General features: G+C 41.2%; 2 protein-coding genes across 3 annotated transcripts; one reads left to right on the top strand and one right to left on the bottom strand.

Moving 5' to 3' along the window:
* Positions 1 to 124: 124 nt before the first annotated feature.
* Positions 125 to 11,534, top strand: gba1 (glucosylceramidase beta 1). Of its 2 annotated transcripts, XR_016115266.1 has the most exons (13): positions 125 to 398; positions 469 to 660; positions 2,685 to 2,831; positions 3,009 to 3,142; positions 4,214 to 4,386; positions 4,467 to 4,556; positions 5,527 to 5,674; positions 5,747 to 5,971; positions 6,052 to 6,215; positions 6,299 to 6,415; positions 7,402 to 7,543; positions 9,240 to 9,356; positions 11,396 to 11,534. XR_016115266.1 is itself a non-coding variant. In XM_088998431.1 (11 exons), exons 1-11 carry the CDS (start codon positions 329 to 331, stop codon positions 7,517 to 7,519), a joined length of 1,578 nt encoding a protein of 525 aa, XP_088854557.1. In that variant the 5' UTR covers positions 125 to 328; the 3' UTR covers positions 7,520 to 8,048. The 2 variants fall into 2 exon arrangements, 1 of the variants encoding a protein (XP_088854557.1); XM_088998431.1 differs by lacking the exons at positions 9,240 to 9,356; positions 11,396 to 11,534 and having other exon boundaries at positions 7,402 to 8,048.
* Positions 8,272 to 16,787, bottom strand: rnf115a (ring finger protein 115a). Its single transcript, XM_088998432.1, has 9 exons — positions 16,652 to 16,787; positions 13,043 to 13,101; positions 12,911 to 12,965; positions 11,386 to 11,669; positions 11,193 to 11,261; positions 11,037 to 11,109; positions 10,863 to 10,956; positions 8,998 to 9,113; positions 8,272 to 8,914 (listed from the first exon to the last, which is right to left on the bottom strand). The coding sequence occupies exons 1-9, from the start codon at positions 16,727 to 16,729 to the stop codon at positions 8,795 to 8,797; spliced, it is 948 nt and encodes a 315-aa protein (XP_088854558.1). The 5' UTR covers positions 16,730 to 16,787; the 3' UTR covers positions 8,272 to 8,794.
* Positions 16,788 to 16,888: the final 101 nt, after the last annotated feature.

Raw genomic sequence — 16,888 nt, 5'->3', positions numbered from 1 at the left:
AGAATCTTTCAATTTGCTCTCGACTAAACAACCCCCCCAAGTGTTACGGCTATGGTACTTCAGGTGGTGAATAACGCTTCATCCGGGTTATTGTAGACCACGCGAGAGTCACGTGATTTATTTCCTCAAAATAAACCGTTTACGAAATCGAACTGAAGGATGACTGACCGGGCAAAGTTCAAACCATTTAAATGGAACGAAGCTTTTTTAAAGTTCATTTTAATAGGACAGTAATGAATGTGTAGTTGTATCGACTCATACTCGTGGTTGAATTTAATTTCATGTTTAGTGATATCCGACGAGAAAGGAAAAAGTTTACCTTTGCAAAATGTTTTTGTCATTGCATTGCGCTTTTTGGCTCGCCGCCATTTTCCACACAACAACAACGACCACCACAGGTAACAAACACAACCGCCTTTAAAATGATTTAAATGTGGCAATATTAATTATGTGTCTTCTCCCAACAAGAACGCAGCAAGTGTGCCGCCAGAAGCTTCGGCCATGACTCAGTGGTGTGTGAGTGTAACTCTACCTACTGCGATACCTTGGGCATTGTTTCTATCCCCCCGCTGGGTCATTACATCTCTTACCTGAGCAGCATGGCCGGAAGTCGGCTTGAGGACGACCAGGGTCCAGTCAGACCCAACAGTACCGGTGCTGGTAAGTCTCAAGCAGGGTGGTCAAGTTACATATAAAATCTGTCTACAAATGTCGTGACCATTTATTGATGGATATACGTGAGAATGCTGCCATTTGAAATTAGTCACTAGTGGAAATATTTGTGTGGATTTTACCAAGGATGACAAATTGTCTTTGAGCTGTCCTGGGAATGCTTTGAAATCACCCGGGGGGAGAAGTGGCTGGGAAGAGGGAAGTCTGCGGTTCCTTGCGAGCATTGTTCCTACTCGGGCCCTCAGATCCTCTTCCTCCCTCCACCTCTACACGCCCTCTGCCCGTCTCACAACGATGGGGTGCAGAGCTTTCAGCCGCTCCGCTCCTAAACTCTGGAACTCACTTCCACCCAACATCCGCAACATTGACTCCCTTCCTACTTTCAAATCTCACCTGAAAACCCACCTGTTTAAACTTGCTTACATGGTCTAATTTATTATGCCGTTTTATTATTTATTGTTTTATGCATGATTTTACTGTTTTGTGTGTTGTCTTTGTTGTAAAGTGTCCTTGAGTGTTCAGAAAGGCGCTTGTAAATTAAATGTATTATTATTATTATTATTATTATTATTGTTGCCAATGCAGTGCACACCAAAGACAAGGGCGGCAGTTCACTTTGTCTATGTAGTTTCTGGACACATCAAACACAACTAGATGCAATTCTTTGGTTAACTGCCATCAGATAATTTTAAAATATAGAAACAACAAATACAACAAATTTTAATTTCTAATGTACACACACTGAGTGAAAGGGGAGAACTAATGGTGCGGCTCAAAGGAGAGATAAGAAACAGAAAGTCTTTAAGAGTCGCACAATGGGGAAATTTGCAACCTACAGCAGCAAAATTGAAAGGGGTAATGTGGTGAAAAGATAAAAACAAAATATTCTATGCATTATATAAATAAAATTAATAATGATGTGGGAGCTTTCACAACAGCTACAGCTGCAACAACACACTTCAGATAATAGTCAACACAAAGCAAAATAATAAATACAACTGGAACATAATGCCTGTTTCAAAGCTCGCAGATGGTAAAAACTGGTGGCATGCATTGGGTAACACCCTCTGCTTCAACACGAGTTGAGTTATTAAATATGAGTAATGAAAGCCTGTTTTAATTACGTTTAAAGGGCAACCGATGTCACTTTTTTGTTTTTTAACTGACATCAGAAAAACGTTTGATAGCATCTAAAATAACCAAAACACGCACTATGATATTTTTATTCAAATGCAAAACGCCAATAAAAATGACTTAGTGTCCAAAATCTGCAAAAAATTGAGCTGCGAATTGGGCGTTTTCAGAAAGTCCCTCCCCAGTTCGTGATGTCACGCCAAGTCCATTGCTGGAGAATAAAAACAATGGCTTCAGATTCGGATAATATGCTTTATTGTTACACATGCAGTTATGAATATGATTCAAATAGTTCTGAAGAGTAAAGCATACATGTTTGCAATCGATTAAATAATTTATTCTGCGTCAGTTTGAGGCAAACGGGCGGGGGGAACGTCTCACCCAAAAAGAGGCAAGAAAATGGCCACCGAGCTGTGAGTAATGAATCAGCCGTTTCCACAGGCTGCTAAATTCTTTCCATGGAGCTTGGACTCCCTCTGCTGGCGGCTTTTGGGTGCAACACAAGGTTTTCAAAAAACAGTACAGCAAAATACATAAGATACAAAATACAAAGACGTGATGGAAAGACGCTACAATGCGTCTTTTTTACGGTCAGGAGGCAGTCCTTTTCTGACGTCACGTACGGACTCGTCCCCAACTCAAAAACAAGACTTCCTGAATGTTCAGCGCGAGTCTTAAAACGTAAAATATAGCTATATGCGGTGGAATCTTATTAAAATACACCCAGTAGAAGTCATTTGAAGCCATTTTACAAATTATGGACACAACTTGTCCGGAGACGTCGGTTGTCCCCTAATATACCTGTTCAGTATTTGTATTGTATATTACTACAGGCATTGGGTGTGTTGATCATACCATATGTCACGTGTCTCCCTCAGTCCTCAGACTAACTGTCCTCGCAAACAAGAAGTACCAGAAGATGAGAGGATTTGGTGGAGCGATGACAGACGCAGCAGCAGTGAACATCTTGTCGCTTTCAGCTGGAGCACAAGACCAACTGTTGAAACAATACTTCTCTAAAGAAGGTACATCACATGGAATGAAATACTGTACAATAAAAGAGCTGTTTAAAAAAACTTTTGACTATAATTCAGTTTTAATTAACACTATTCATTAAACAATATGCAGGGGTAATAAAATATTGGAAACAGCTCTATGTAAAAAAAGACAAAAGCTATTTATAAATATTTTTTCATTGGCAGGTATCGGTTATACTGTGGTGCGTGTGCCCATGGCCAGCTGTGACTTCTCCACACGTCTATACACGTATGCTGACACCCGAGATGACTACAGTCTTCAAAATTTCACTCTGGCCCCTGAAGATGTAGACATGAAGGTTAGGATTCAAACTGAGACAAACATGGAGGAACAAGATGATAGACATACACAAAAAGAAAAACAAAAGAATAAGACATAAAATGGACTTCATAGCCAGTGCTTGCCTAAATTTCATTTCATGCACCCCCTCCAATGTTGCTTTGTGCTCCTGGCATCCTTCCTAACCAGTTTTCATCTTGTCTGTCAATGTTGGAGAGACTTCCACTTTTTAGTAATATAACTGTTGCGTCCTATTTTCTATACTTGATGACGACTATCACTGCGTTCCATGGATGGATTGGATGGACGGATTAGCCTTTGTCAGTCACCGCAGCAAAGTGATGCAGCATTCAGTGTAAGAGGAAAGTAAAGGAAGGAGTAGAAAAACAAATACAGGAGCTGCCACTCGCGGCGCCATCTTGAAGTAAATAACAAATAATGTGATACAACAGTCATTCAATCTTAAGCACTTTCTGCACCTTCTTTGTTGTATGAAGCAGTTCTAGATGAAAGAGGAGAGAATCAAATCATCTTTTTCACCAGTGGATCAGAGACGTCATGGTGTAACGTACAGGTCTGCTACAAGCTAAATGTTGAAAGCAAACACAAAGCTGTAGCATCTATTGACGAAAAGAGATTGTCTCACATCTCCTGTCCCATGTAAATCCACTTCAATTCCTAGCCGTGACAGTTCCACATACACATCGGCGCTCTGCGGTGACGCTCTTTTCTTCTCATCGCAGTGTATTGTAATGACTGTTGGGAAAATTCATACATTTCTCCTGACTGAATTTTTTTAACCTATGATGTAGAAGTTGAAAACTGTTTTTTTTTTTTTTAAATGTCAAGAAAACACAGTCCCTGATTGGTCAGTTCAGAACTTAGTCACATCTAAGCTCTGAGGGTGTGCACTTGTGCAACCATGTTATCGCAATACATTTACTTCACTCTGAGAGGGGGGGAAAGAGAGGGGCGTGGAGGAATGGGAGCCAGAGTGGGAGCCGTTGTGGGAGCCTGAGCCGGAGTGAAACAAACAGAGCACACACAGAGATGACTGTATTTCTGAATGTTCTGTGACTTGTTTTGTTAGATCCCTCTGCTGCAGAGAGCCCAGGCCATGGCTCCCCAACCCTTATCTCTGCTGGGCAGTGCCTGGAGCTCCCCCGCCTGGATGAAGACAAACGGAGCTCTCATAGGAAAAGGGTCCTTGAAGGGAAAACCCGGTGGAAAGGAACATAAAAGTTGGGCTCAATATTATATTAGGTGAGTCATGTATAATATTACATGTTGTTGTAAGATTATGTAATATTGTATTCTGATTGTTATGATTTGTGCCTTTTTAGATTCCTTGAAGAATATGCCAAGTATAATTTGACGTTTTGGGCTGTGACCACCGGGAATGAACCTACAGCAGGACACATAACAAATTACAGGTGTCATATTTCACTCTTTATATTAACTCATTTATTGCCATTCACGAATTCATTCGGGAATTGAAAATATGACATAGAGCGCTATTCCCGAATTAATTGGGGTATTGTTTTTTTTCTGGCTTGGGTACGGATAAAACGCTGGCCAGACTTCTGGTAATATTTTTCCCTAACACAAGGGGCAGCATTTTGCTTTTTTCCATGTTAGTGCTTTTTTCGAGCTTCAGCTGTTGTTAAAGGTTTATATTGCATTGCTTTTTGGACAGCCACCCTCATTTCATGCTCATATAACTCCAGTACCATATAATTTAGGAATAATTTAGTACCATATAATTTAGGAATCTTCTGATGAAAGAAGAGAGTCTACGTGGTTTCTAACGCTGTATTGAATGTTTACACTGCAAAACACATAGCTCGGCATATTTCGCGTCTCTTAGGTGCACCATTCATTTTCAGTGGGGGACATGTCTGGACTGCTGGCAGATCAGTCTAGTGTTTTTTAACTCATTCACTGCCATTTACAAATTTATTCGGGAATTGAAAATATGATTAAGCCGATTAAGCGCTGGCCAGACATCTGGCAATGTGTTTTTCTCTTCCACAAGGGGGCAGCATTTCCCTTTTTTCCATCTTAGCGCTTTATTCCAGCTTCAGCTGTTGTTAAAGCGCTAGATAAACCAATATGTGTGTATTGCATTGTATTTTGGACAGCCATCCTCATTTCAAGATCAGTTAACTCCAGACCCATTAATTTAGGAATTAACTCTTTTTTTCTGATGAAAGAATAGTCTAAGGTTTCTTATGCTGCATGTTTATGGAGTCCTAAAACTCAATATTCTGTGGGTCCTCCAATTTGAGTGAGAATGACAAAAACCCTGGCACTGGAGTGGACACATTTTTGCATGTCTGGCAGTGAATGAGTTAAAGTTATTCTATAAAAAGATTTCGAGACAGCATGTTTGTCTCCCTGCAGTTTCCAGGCGCTGGGCTTCACCGCCGAAGAGCAGAGGGACTGGGTGGCCTTGGACCTGGGCCCTGCCCTCCATGCGTCGTCTTTTCCGCACACTCACATTCTCTTGCTGGATGACAACCGTCTGCTGCTACCTCATTGGGCCAAAGTGGTGAGTGCACCACAGTTTGAGACGTTTTATCCTGCATTATAACGCAGAGACTTGTGATGTGAATCCCATCAGGTGCTAAGTGACGTCCACGCAGGCCGATACGTCCACGGGGTGGCGGTGCACTGGTACCTGGACGCCCTGATCCCCGCTGGACCCACCCTGGGAATCACTCACCAACTTTACCCAGAGTATTACCTGTTTGGCACTGAGGCCTGCGCAGGCTGGAGGCCGCCAGGCCAGGGGGTGAAACTGGGCAGCTGGCAGAGGGCCGAACAATACGCGCATGATATCTTAGAGGTCGGATATTGGGGGTTCTGGGAGTATGATTAAGCTGTCACTGCAAGGTGGGACTAGTTTATGTACTTCCTTGTGTTCAGGATTTAAATCATTACGTGACAGGCTGGACCGACTGGAACCTGGCGCTGGATCAGACTGGCGGGCCCAACTGGGTGAAGAACTTTGCCGACAGCCCCGTCATCGTTGATGCTAAGCGTGACGTCTTCTACAAGCAGCCAACTTTCTACGCTATGGCCCACTTCAGGTAGTCATAAGGAACTTAATCGTTTAATATTTTGAGAGCCCCGTCCAATTCTTTATTTCATTTTTGTTCTTCTTTGGTCATAGTAAGTTCCTGTGTGAGGGCTCTCAGACAGTCGGTGTGTCGGCCAATGGCGAAACAAAACTCAAATTCTCAGCCTTCATCCAACCAGGCGGCGGAGTGGTGCTCATCGTCCTCAACAGGTTGTATGATCCAGTGAACAACTACCTATTTGACGTTTGAACATAAAACGAAGATGATTACACTTCAAAACAAACACATAGCTTGGCATATTTAGCGTTTAATTGCACCATGCATTTTTACTGGGGGACATGTCTGGACTGCTGGCAGGTCAGTCTAGTACTTGAATTGTGTTTTTTAACTCATTCGCTGCCATTAACAAATTTATTCTCAGAATTGAAAATATGACGGAGAGCGCCATTCCTGAATTTGTTTTGTTTTTTTCATGAATGGGTGCCGATTAAGCGCTGGCCAGACATCTGGCAATGTGTTTTTCTCTTCCACAAGGGTGCAGCATTTCTCTTTTTTCCATGTTAGCGCTTTGTTCCAGCTTCAGCTGTTGTTAAAGCGCTAGATAAACCAATATGTATGTATTGCATTGTATTTTGGACAGCCACCCTCATTTCAAGATCATATAACTCCAGACCCATATAATTTAGGAATTATTATTTTCTTATGAAAGACGAGAGTCAAAGGTTTCTTACACTGCATGTTTATGTTGTCATAAAAGCAGATATTCTGTCGGTCCTGGAATTTGAGTGACAATGACAAAAACCCTGGCACTGTAGTGGACACATTTTTTCACATTGTCTTGCAGTGAATGAGGTAAACGTAAAACGAAGATAATTACTCTTCAAAACAAACAAATAGCTTGCCATATTTAGTGTTTCTTAAATGCACCATGCATTTTCAGTGGGGGACTAGTACTTGAATTGTTGTTTTTTTAATGAAACCACCCTGTTGTAACACGCACAATACATATTGATTTATATCGCGCTTTCACAACAGCTGAAGCAGTAACAATGTACAAAATGTGGCTTTGGAATCGGGTTTGTAGAACAATTTGGAAGTCAACAACCGTTTATGTTCAGCTTTGTATCCTTCCACTATGTGAGCGAGAAAGCGAGTGTGACATGGTTCTAAAAAAAGCTGTTTATGTGTAATTTAGGTCATCATCGCCCATCCAGTTTGAAGTGTGGGACCCGATGGTGGGCTACATCCCGGCCACAGCGGCGCCACATTCCTTACTCACGCTTGCTTGGTACACGCCAGGATTCAATATGTGATAGGTTTTTGTTGTTCAAATGCAGGTGAGCTTGAGGACTTTTAAAACTACTTCAAAACTTCTGTTCTTTCACACTTTCTACAGAAGTTGGTTTTTAGAGACACTCTGAAGAATCCCAAAATAGCTACAAGAATTTCCTGGTGAAAACATTTAATTGTTGCAATGAGATCTTCCTTTTTTCAAAGAAAAAAAAGTGCAAATTTGTGCAAAGAAAAAAGTTATCGATGATATACTACAAAGGAGGGAAAAAGGAGGAATTATGAGGCTGTTTGCTTTTCACTTTATAGAAATATCACATGCTGGAGTGAGATTGAACGTGAAATATTTCAAGAAACAATGTCAAAATATGAAGAATCATAATTTTGCAAGAATGCAAATGTTTTTGTATAAATGCTTTGCGCTGAAGTGTGAACAGCTTATTTGCGAACCAGTTCTATGAATTTTATTTGTGAGTTTGATTTCTTCCACTGCTTTTTTTTTTAAACATGTAAATCCATCTTTTGCATGTGGCTTTGGAACACGTAACCCACGTTACTTATTTTGACACATCCACTTTGCACTTAAAGACGTGCATCGCTATTAAAAATTCAAATAAAATCTCTGAAGTATTATTTAGCCTGGGTTGAGTTGGTGAGAGACACATGGAAACCCATTTTTTCACTTTATTCATACGTCATAGACATATTTCATTTATAGCATATACAGTTTGTTAACCATGTATGTCATTCACATTGGTGTCTCTATTCTCGATGTTTTTCTTTGAAAATCTTTTCACTTTGGACTACAATTATTTACATAAAAAAAGCGTTAAAAATGCGATTTTACACGTAGGACTAAAATGAACGGGATGACACCAGATTATAATATGTACACCAGCAGAAGTAGAATTGAAAAAGTGGGGCGAGCTCCGATGATCATGATGAGTCATTTCATTTGGTTTTAAGATGACATTTTCCTTTTAGGAATGCTTAAAACAAACCAAAGAAATACGCTCGTGGAACATCAAATAATAAATAGTTTATGAATGTTTACAACAATGTGGCAACAAAACCCCCACCCTCCCCAAAACCGCGTCTTGGACTTTTTAACTGAAGCATGTCACAGAATTTGTAAAAACAAATAGGATGTGATGTGTGCGTGTCCATGATTCAGGAGAAAAGTCATGGAACAGAATATTACAAAAAAAAAGTGACGGCAACACAGGCAAAGGGAGCGCTAGGACTGTTTCCTCTGCGTGATTTTTTTTGTTTACCCAAACCACCCCCACCGTCCTTCTTCAGAAGGACCATCTTTCCTGTGTGCGGGGGTCCATAGAGAGAGTAGGGGACTCTGATGAGGGCTGGGTGCTGTTGTCTTCGCCGTTCAAACTCTTCCGACAAACGGGACACGTATCGTGCTGCGGTACAACCAACGTGGCGTGGCGTTAACTCGGCTCGAGTAGGACGGACAATGTTGCTTGTGGTGTTTGTTGTCACTCACCATCTCCAGCCACGGCACTATACAGGCCGAATGGAAGAAGTGGTTACAGGGGAGCTGTCTGACGGCTTCGCCCACTTCAAAGTCATCTTTGCACACTGGACATTCCATACAACAGTCTGCACAGACAAGTTGAACACATTTTTCATTACTTTGGAATAGAAGTGATCAATTAGTCCATGGACAATGCCTAAAAGCTTTTTGAACAACACAAATATTTTTTTCTCTGTCTTGTGACCTTTTAGGAATTGTATTTGAGTAACCCTGCGGTCCAGCAATGGAACATGGATTTTCAAGATCAGGTTTGCGATGAACACAGAGTGGCGTAACTGACATTTGCTTTTCAAGTGCAGCTGTTCAAGGTGAGCATATTAGCATCCACTGCTGTCAGGAGAACATACAATCAAAAGGGTTGACAGGATTAACACAATACAGTATTATTTTCAGTGTCAGGCAGTTAATGGACAACCGACGCCTCCGGACAAGTTGTGTCCATATTTTTTAATTGCTATCTATTAGCTAGCTAGCTAGCTTTCTATGTAATTGAGTTATTCCTTGTTGAGTGAACCCACAGAAAAACCTATCCTGTGACTAACGTGACCTTGAGAGTTTTGAAAGGCGCTTATAAGTGAAATGTATTATTATTATTCAAAAGTGAGACACTCAATGTACCATATTTTCATAGTATAAGGCGCACCCCCAACGAATGGTGTATTTTCAAACAGTTTCCATATATAAGGCACACCGGACTACAAGGCGCATCTTCAATGAATGAAAAACAAGTTTTCCAAATATAATATATGAATATATAATAGTTTTCAATTTTTTAAGGCACACCACATTATAAGGCGCTACAGTTGAGGCCAGGGTTACGCACTACTTCTTCTACAGGGGCAAATTGAGTCGGCGGCTGCTGACAGTCGTTGAGAGACATGTTGTGGCTCAATATGACTTCACACATAAGGTGCACCAGCGTATAATGCACAGGGTCATCTTTTGAACAAAATGAAGGCGCCTTATACACCGGAAAATACGGTAGTTCTTACGTTAACAAATATTCAAGTTGTTCCACAGCAGACTATTTTTAGTGTTGGCTGCGCTGCTAATTGATGAATGAATAGAAAAAGATGAACATTGTAATTTGTTGGCTGGTTTTACTTTCATTATTACCATTATCTAAAGGAGTCTTTTGAGTCCCACTGCTCCCTGCTTTTCAAGGTTACTGTATTTTCCGGTGTATAAGGCGCACCCAAAAGCCTTGATTTTCTTCAAAAGATGACTCTGCAGCTTATACGCTGGTGTGTCTTATATGTGAAGTAATATTGAGCCACAACAGGTCTCGCAATAACTTTCAGCAACCATTGACTCCATTTCCACCTGTAGGCAAAGTAGTGCGTAACCCCAGCCTCTACTGTAGCGCCTTATAATGTGGTGTGCCTTGTATTTGGAAAACTTTTATATCTTTATATATTATATTTGAAAAACGTTTTTCATTCATTGAAGGTGCGCCTTATATATATATATAGAAAAGGTATGAAAATACACCATTCACTGGGGGTGCGCCTTATACTCAGAAAATAGGATAAGTGTATTAGAGCTTCCCAGAAAATAACATTTTTATTGAGGATGAAGAAAAATGTCATTTCTTTTGAGAGAAAACGAGATATCTTTCTGAATCAATGTCTCAATTTGATGTATGCACCTTATACACCGGAAAATACAGTAGCAACGGCACAGAATAGACTACGAGTTTGAGCAGTGGCATCGGACTAACAAAAAATAAATAAAATAGTTGTGTCAAAAAAAAACCCTAAACTTGTTAAAGGGTGCCATGCGCATCATAACTTGAGAAACAATGTGAGTCTCACCTGCTTGTTCCTGAGAAATATTCACAAACGGTAAAGAAGAGATCCTCTCTTTCTCAGCTGGAGGAGGCCCTGTGTTCTCCAGCTGACCTAGTAACTACACACATACAAAAATACTCAGCAACCAGGGGGGGGTGGGGGGAAAAAAAAAATCAGATATGGCGTAATTTGCTGTACTTGTGTTATAACAGCATCCAGGCCACCCTGTCCCCAGGCGTAGTCTCCTGGATTTGAATGCAGCATCCCCGTCCTTGAACCAGCACAAAGCACCAGTTGTCGTTAGTCCTATTTTGATACGAACCACAATCAAGTTAACAAATGAAAGCATTTCACCAGGAGAGCGGTGGCGAACCAGACGCTCCAGAGTTGGCGATGAGGCCGGCGAGGAACTGTTGTACAATCCTGAGTGGGAGACATTGAAAAGAGGAACGCATTTGTAGAGCCGAGGCACAAAATGTCACCAAATAACTGGCATAGAAATACTACAAAATGTCTTTTTTTTGCCTGTCAGCTGATGCCAACCCACCCTTCCACAGCTGGCGAGCGGTCGTGCCTGCTGTTGACTCTGGGCCTAAACCTCCTGTGATTGTGTAGGCGCGGGGGTCGCGCCGGACCCCAGTGGTCTCCACCACCCAGCGAACTCGCCAAGGGCCCCCCGAGGCCGGCGGGGACAGAGCCCCCAATGGGCCCGCTTCCGAAACCACCAAAGTCGCTGAGCCCACCCAAGCGCCCGCCGGGGAGCCGAGGTTCCGAGTCTGGGTTGTCGCCGTCGATGGAAAATGGCCGCTCCATTAACAGCAGGTGCCAGAGCTGCGAGGACCATGACGACACGACGCAGGAGGTTAGTTGTCAATTATGTCTATCGCGACTCCCGTGCGTTTTGTTCAATTTTTGTTCAACACAGCATTTGAAAATTATCCCAACCTTTTGATTTCATTCGATTAACTCATTCACTGCCAGATATGTGCAAAAATGTGTCCATTCCAGTGCCAGGGTTTTTGTCATTGTCACTCGAATTCCAGGACCCACAGAATATTGACTTTTAGAGAGTCAGTCAGCTGTGATTTCTAAATGTAAAGTGAGGTAGTGTCGTATGTAAAGTGACGTACCGAAGTAATGCAAAGGCAAAAAAAGGACTACATAAACATTTAATGCAGCGAAAGGAACCTTAGACTTGGTTTATATGGCACTTTAACAGCAGCTGGAGCTACAGCAAAGTGCCAACATGGAAAAAATTGAAATGCTGCCCCCTTGTGGAAGGCAAAAATAACACTACATGATGTCTGGCCAGCGCGTTATCGGCACCCAGGCATGAAAAAACAAACTAATTCGGGAATGGCGCTCCACGTCATATTTTCATTTCCTGAATAGTTTCGTGAATGGTAGCGAATGAGTTTAAAAAAAAAAACAATTCAAGTACTAGACTGACCTGCCAGCTGTCCAGACCTGTCCCCTACTGAAAATGCAGGGTGCACTAAAGAAACGCTAAATATGCCAAGCTATGTTTGTTTTGAAGTGGAATATTCTTCATTTTATGTTTAACTCATTCACTGCCAGACAAGTGCAAAAATCTGTCCACTCCAGTGCCAGGGTTTTGTCATAGTCACTCAAATTCCAGGACCCACAGAATATTGAGTTTTAGGCCTACATAAACATTCAACGCAGCGTAAGAAACCTTCGACTCTCTTCTTTCACCAGAAAAAAAAGAGTTAATTCCTAAGTTATATGGGTCTGGAGTTATATGAGCTTGAAATGAGTGGCTGTCCAATCTACAATGCAAAACATGCATATTGGTTTATATAGCGCTTTAACAACAGCTGAAGCTGGAACAAGGTGGTAACATGGAAAAAAGGGAAATGCTGCCCCTTGTGGAAGAGAAAAACACAGCCAGAAGTCTGGCCAGCACTTTATCGCTGCCCAAGCAAGAAAAAACAAAACCAGAACAAATTCGGGAAGGGCGCTCATAATTTCAATTCCCGAATAAATTCGTGAATTGCAGTGAATGAGTTAATCGTTTCACTCACAGGCTGTCACTCGTGTTCGAAACCTACCTCTGCAAATGGAGTGCTTGCGTCATCTAGTCCATTAGGGCCGCCCTCTAAGAGGCTGGTGGAATTACAAACAAAAGAAATGGTGGCTCATCATGACACGACGAAAGTCATTAAATGATTCGCGGCTTTTACCTGGAATCTTCCGTCACTTCCTCGATGAAGCCCGAATCGCAGCGAGGACAGATATATTCCTTTAAAAAGTCAAGACAACACGCTTAAAGGACAACCGACGTCTCCGGACAAGTTGTGTCCATAATTTGTAAAATGGCACCAACTCAAAAACAAGACTTCCAGAATATTCAGCGCGAGTCTTAAAACGTAAAATATAGCTATATGCGGTGGAATCTTTGTAAAATACGCTCAGTAGAAGTCATTTGAAGCGATATTACAAATTATGGACACAACTTGTCCGGAGGCGTCGGTTGTCCTTTAATTTCACAGTCTAACTCATTTTACACATGCAAAGAATATTAAGATGTAAAAGATATCAGGCAAGGATTATTATTTTTTTACATCAGGGGTTGGGAACCTATGGCTGGTGAGCCGTATTTGGCTCTTGATGATTGCATCTCGTCGATAAAACTAAATACATATTGTAGCTTTTTCGCTGTTAATTTCCTGTTTGGGCTGAAGTTGGCGGAAAGCGCAATTTTGATTTGATTTACCTGTTTCAACATGAATGGCCCGTTCATGTTGAAACAGGTAAACGCCCCTTTTAAATAAAACAGACTAGTAAAAAAAAAATCATTGATTCGCTGTGGCGACCCCTGAAGGGAAAAGCCGAAAGGAAAAGAAGAAGACGAGTAAAAAAAATGACAAGTATGATACACTTCAGGTGGGAATGGACCAAAGGATTCGCCTTAGTGGAGAGAAAAGGTTCTGATTCAAATTTGCAATGAAACAATACCATTGATGAAAAAGTCGAACGTCAGTGGCACTTCGACAAGCCCCATGCTAACGTTAGCATCAATATACTTCTGCGAGAGACAGCAGAAAGCAAGTATGGAAGCTAATGAGCCATGTGCAGGCTAGCTAGCAGTCACTTCACGTATGGACCGGGAAAGTTGACTTTCATTCCGATCGTTTGGCTGGATTTTTTTATCAATCATGAGGAACAAAAGACCATTCATGTTAATGGTGAGTATTATCACAAAGTCATTTTAAATAATACATTCTGACATTTTGTTGAAAAGTGGCTATGCGTGTGTGTGCGCGTGGCTCTCACTGAAAAACATTTCTAAACATTTTACTTTTATGGCTCTCTCAGTCAAAAAGGTTCCAAATCCCTGTTTTACATTATATCTTCTGAGGAAAAAAAACATTGGTTTGATCTCTGTGAGTAAAAAAAAAAAAAGCAGCATATCAGATCGACTCACAGTTGTTTATAAAGGAGATCACTGCCTTAACTATTGTTTGCACATAATCACTCTTATGCCATTTTTTGTACTCATGACCCAAGTTGAATTACGGCTAAGTAATGAATCACTTATCAGTTAAATAACATTTATATTTATCAGGACAATTTTCTTTGGTGATTCTTGATGCAAATAAAGTGGAACTAATTTCCAAGAACAGTCAGTGGCGCGCCACATTTTACGGATGTTCTACAGGACTTTAATTCCTAATTCCCGCTAAAAAACAGACAACACAAGCGGAATTGTCTTCAAATTGTTGAACGTATAGGTGGAAAGGAGCACAGTAGGAAGACTGGGGGAAAGGTTTATTCAAATCGGAAATTTGTGAAAAGCTGTGATTCTCTTTTAATGGCATCTTGCTCAGCCCTAATTTAAAAATAGGAATGGCAGGAGGGTAGTCTTCACAGGAATCTATGGTTGCAGAATTTGCCGTGGATTTTAAAGCAGCCCTCTCAAATAAGGGCGCAGTGTGAAATATTAGTACAGTGATACCTTATCTTACGAACGCTTTAGCTCGCGAACCTTTTGCTTTACGAACATTAAATTTGCAAGCATATAACCTTGGCAGACAAACTAGTTTTCGGTGGCCGAACCAAACCACACAGTGCGACCACTGTGATTGGCGGACTTTTCTTTGATTGCGGACGTGGTTTGTTATTGAGTGGAGTACTTTTGCCATTATGGGACTGAAAAAGACCCCACCACATGCTAGTGTTAAACCGAAGAGGACATAAACGAAAATTATGGTTGAGCAGAAGAAGGAGATCATCGAAAAACACGAACGAGGTGTTGGCTGGCAGACTGGTTTATGTCACCCCCTTCCTTTGAGTGCGGATGTGGTTTGTTATCGAGGATACTTTTGCTATTATGGGACCGAAAAAGACCCCACCACAGGCTAGAGTTAAGCCGAAGAGGACACAAAAGAAAAACTTCTGTTGATTTGGATGAATAAAAAGCAGCTAGCAGGGGATAGTGTGAGTGAGGGTATTATCACAGAGAAAGCACGGCAACTTCACTTCACGGCTATCATCAAGAGTCAACTTGGAAGTTCGTCATCCATTGACAACTACCATCACAAAGGTAAATAAAATGACTTTATTATACAGTACAGTTTATTTCTTTAATTACAATACAATAGCACATTTATTATACATAAAATAAGGTATATTTTGTGTAGTTTGAAGGCTTATTTAGTAAAAAGTTATGTTTTATGGGGACCTGGGAACGGATTATTCACATTTTAATGGTTTCTTATGGGAAATAAATGTTTGGAAGACGAACTTTTCACCTGACATACTTTCTGGGACCCAATTTAGTTCATAAGATCTATCTTATCTATCACGGTAGTGTAATTTCTAGCCAGACGTATGAAAAAGAGAACGGTATGCGGCAATGTTTACTGAATTGTATAGGATCCAATATGATTGTAGAGGCTGTACCAACGGAGGAACAATGTGGGAATTATTTGGGTAGGGAGGGGCTCATGGAGACGTTCAGTCAAGATGCTATCGCATAACAGAGATGTTTACTTACGGTCACATCAAGTCATTGCCGTGCATAATACGATGACTATTTGTGTGGTCGAATTACATATGACAGCGTAATGTATGTAGTATGCTTCCAATCTTCGGGTCAAGTGGCGAGTTGACACTTGAAATCTTTGCTATATCACTTGTTCTGGTGCAATCCTATAGTATGGTGAAATGTTCTACGCTATAAATAATGAAAATAAAATTACTGTTTTCACAAATATAAATTGAGTGTAATGAATGTAAATGTCCTGAACAGAGTTAAATACAACTCAACTAGCTTTGAATATTCAATGTCTTTGAGTTTTTGTTTGTGTAAGTTATGTATTCAGTGCTCAAAATGTTGCTCCCGTGTTCCCATTTCAAATCGAAAGTGTTAATGAATGCAAAACTCCCTTGCTTAGTCAATGACTGCGACTTCTGATCCAACTATGGCGGTGGGGAAATCGGTTAAAATAAGCTTAATATGTCCTTATTTCAAAGATCAGCAGTGTATTTTAATGGAACGCATAACAACCAGAATGGACAAATCGATGGTTGGGGCTTACTCTTGCTTTTGTAACAACAACAAAATCGGCCCCTGTTTGAAATGTCCATTGATAGATAGCATTAGCAGTTGTTACCGGTGTGTCTACCGCGTTCACAACTGCAACAACAAACGCCGCTGACTGCTAGCAGGCTGGCTAGTTCCTCGCTCAGGAAGACAAGCGGAATACACGGTAATCGGCCACGATCCCAACTTGTCAATCAAATAAACATGACTACATACAGTCGAGTTTGAAAGACAAACGTCTTACCGGCAGTTTTGGGTTAACTTCTCCCTTACAACAGTGACAGAAAAACCGATGAGGGGGAACAGCCGCAGCCTCCGCCATCTTCCCCGAACAGCACACAAACAGTGACGTCGCTCCTCCCCAAGTCACTACAAGGACCCGCCTTCTTCCCGGAAATCGGCCAATCACAGCCAAGTGAAACCTGCCTGCGGAAGTGCTTGCATGTTAACAAAAGCAGAATAGTGTGTGTCCCCCGAAAAA

This window comes from Hippocampus bargibanti, linkage group LG06, assembly GCF_051943395.1.
Source record: "Hippocampus bargibanti isolate YZ-2025 linkage group LG06, ASM5194339v1, whole genome shotgun sequence".
NCBI classification, from domain to species: Eukaryota; Metazoa; Chordata; class Actinopteri; order Syngnathiformes; family Syngnathidae; genus Hippocampus; species Hippocampus bargibanti.
Note: the sequence above shows the minus strand (reverse complement) of the source record. Positions and strands in the feature narration are given on the sequence as shown.

What these genes read in the sequence shown, in the direction of transcription:
- gba1 (XM_088998431.1), top strand. Translation starts at nt 329, where the DNA reads ATGTTTTTGTCATTGCATTGCGCTTTTTGGCTCGCCGCCATTTTCCAC. An exon ending in ACCCAACAGTACCGGTGCTG is followed by an intron (nt 661 to 2,684) that starts GTAAGTCTCAAG and finishes TGTCTCCCTCAG; the next exon opens with TCCTCAGACTAACTGTCCTC. An exon ending in TACCTCATTGGGCCAAAGTG is followed by an intron (nt 5,675 to 5,746) that starts GTGAGTGCACCA and finishes GAATCCCATCAG; the next exon opens with GTGCTAAGTGACGTCCACGC.
- rnf115a (XM_088998432.1), bottom strand. Translation starts at nt 16,729, where the DNA reads ATGGCGGAGGCTGCGGCTGTTCCCCCTCATCGGTTTTTCTGTCACTGT. An exon ending in CAAGCACTCCATTTGCAGAG is followed by an intron (nt 11,670 to 12,910) that starts GTAGGTTTCGAA and finishes TGGTCCTCGCAG; the next exon opens with CTCTGGCACCTGCTGTTAAT. An exon ending in GGTTCGCCACCGCTCTCCTG is followed by an intron (nt 11,110 to 11,192) that starts GTGAAATGCTTT and finishes TGCTGGTTCAAG; the next exon opens with GACGGGGATGCTGCATTCAA.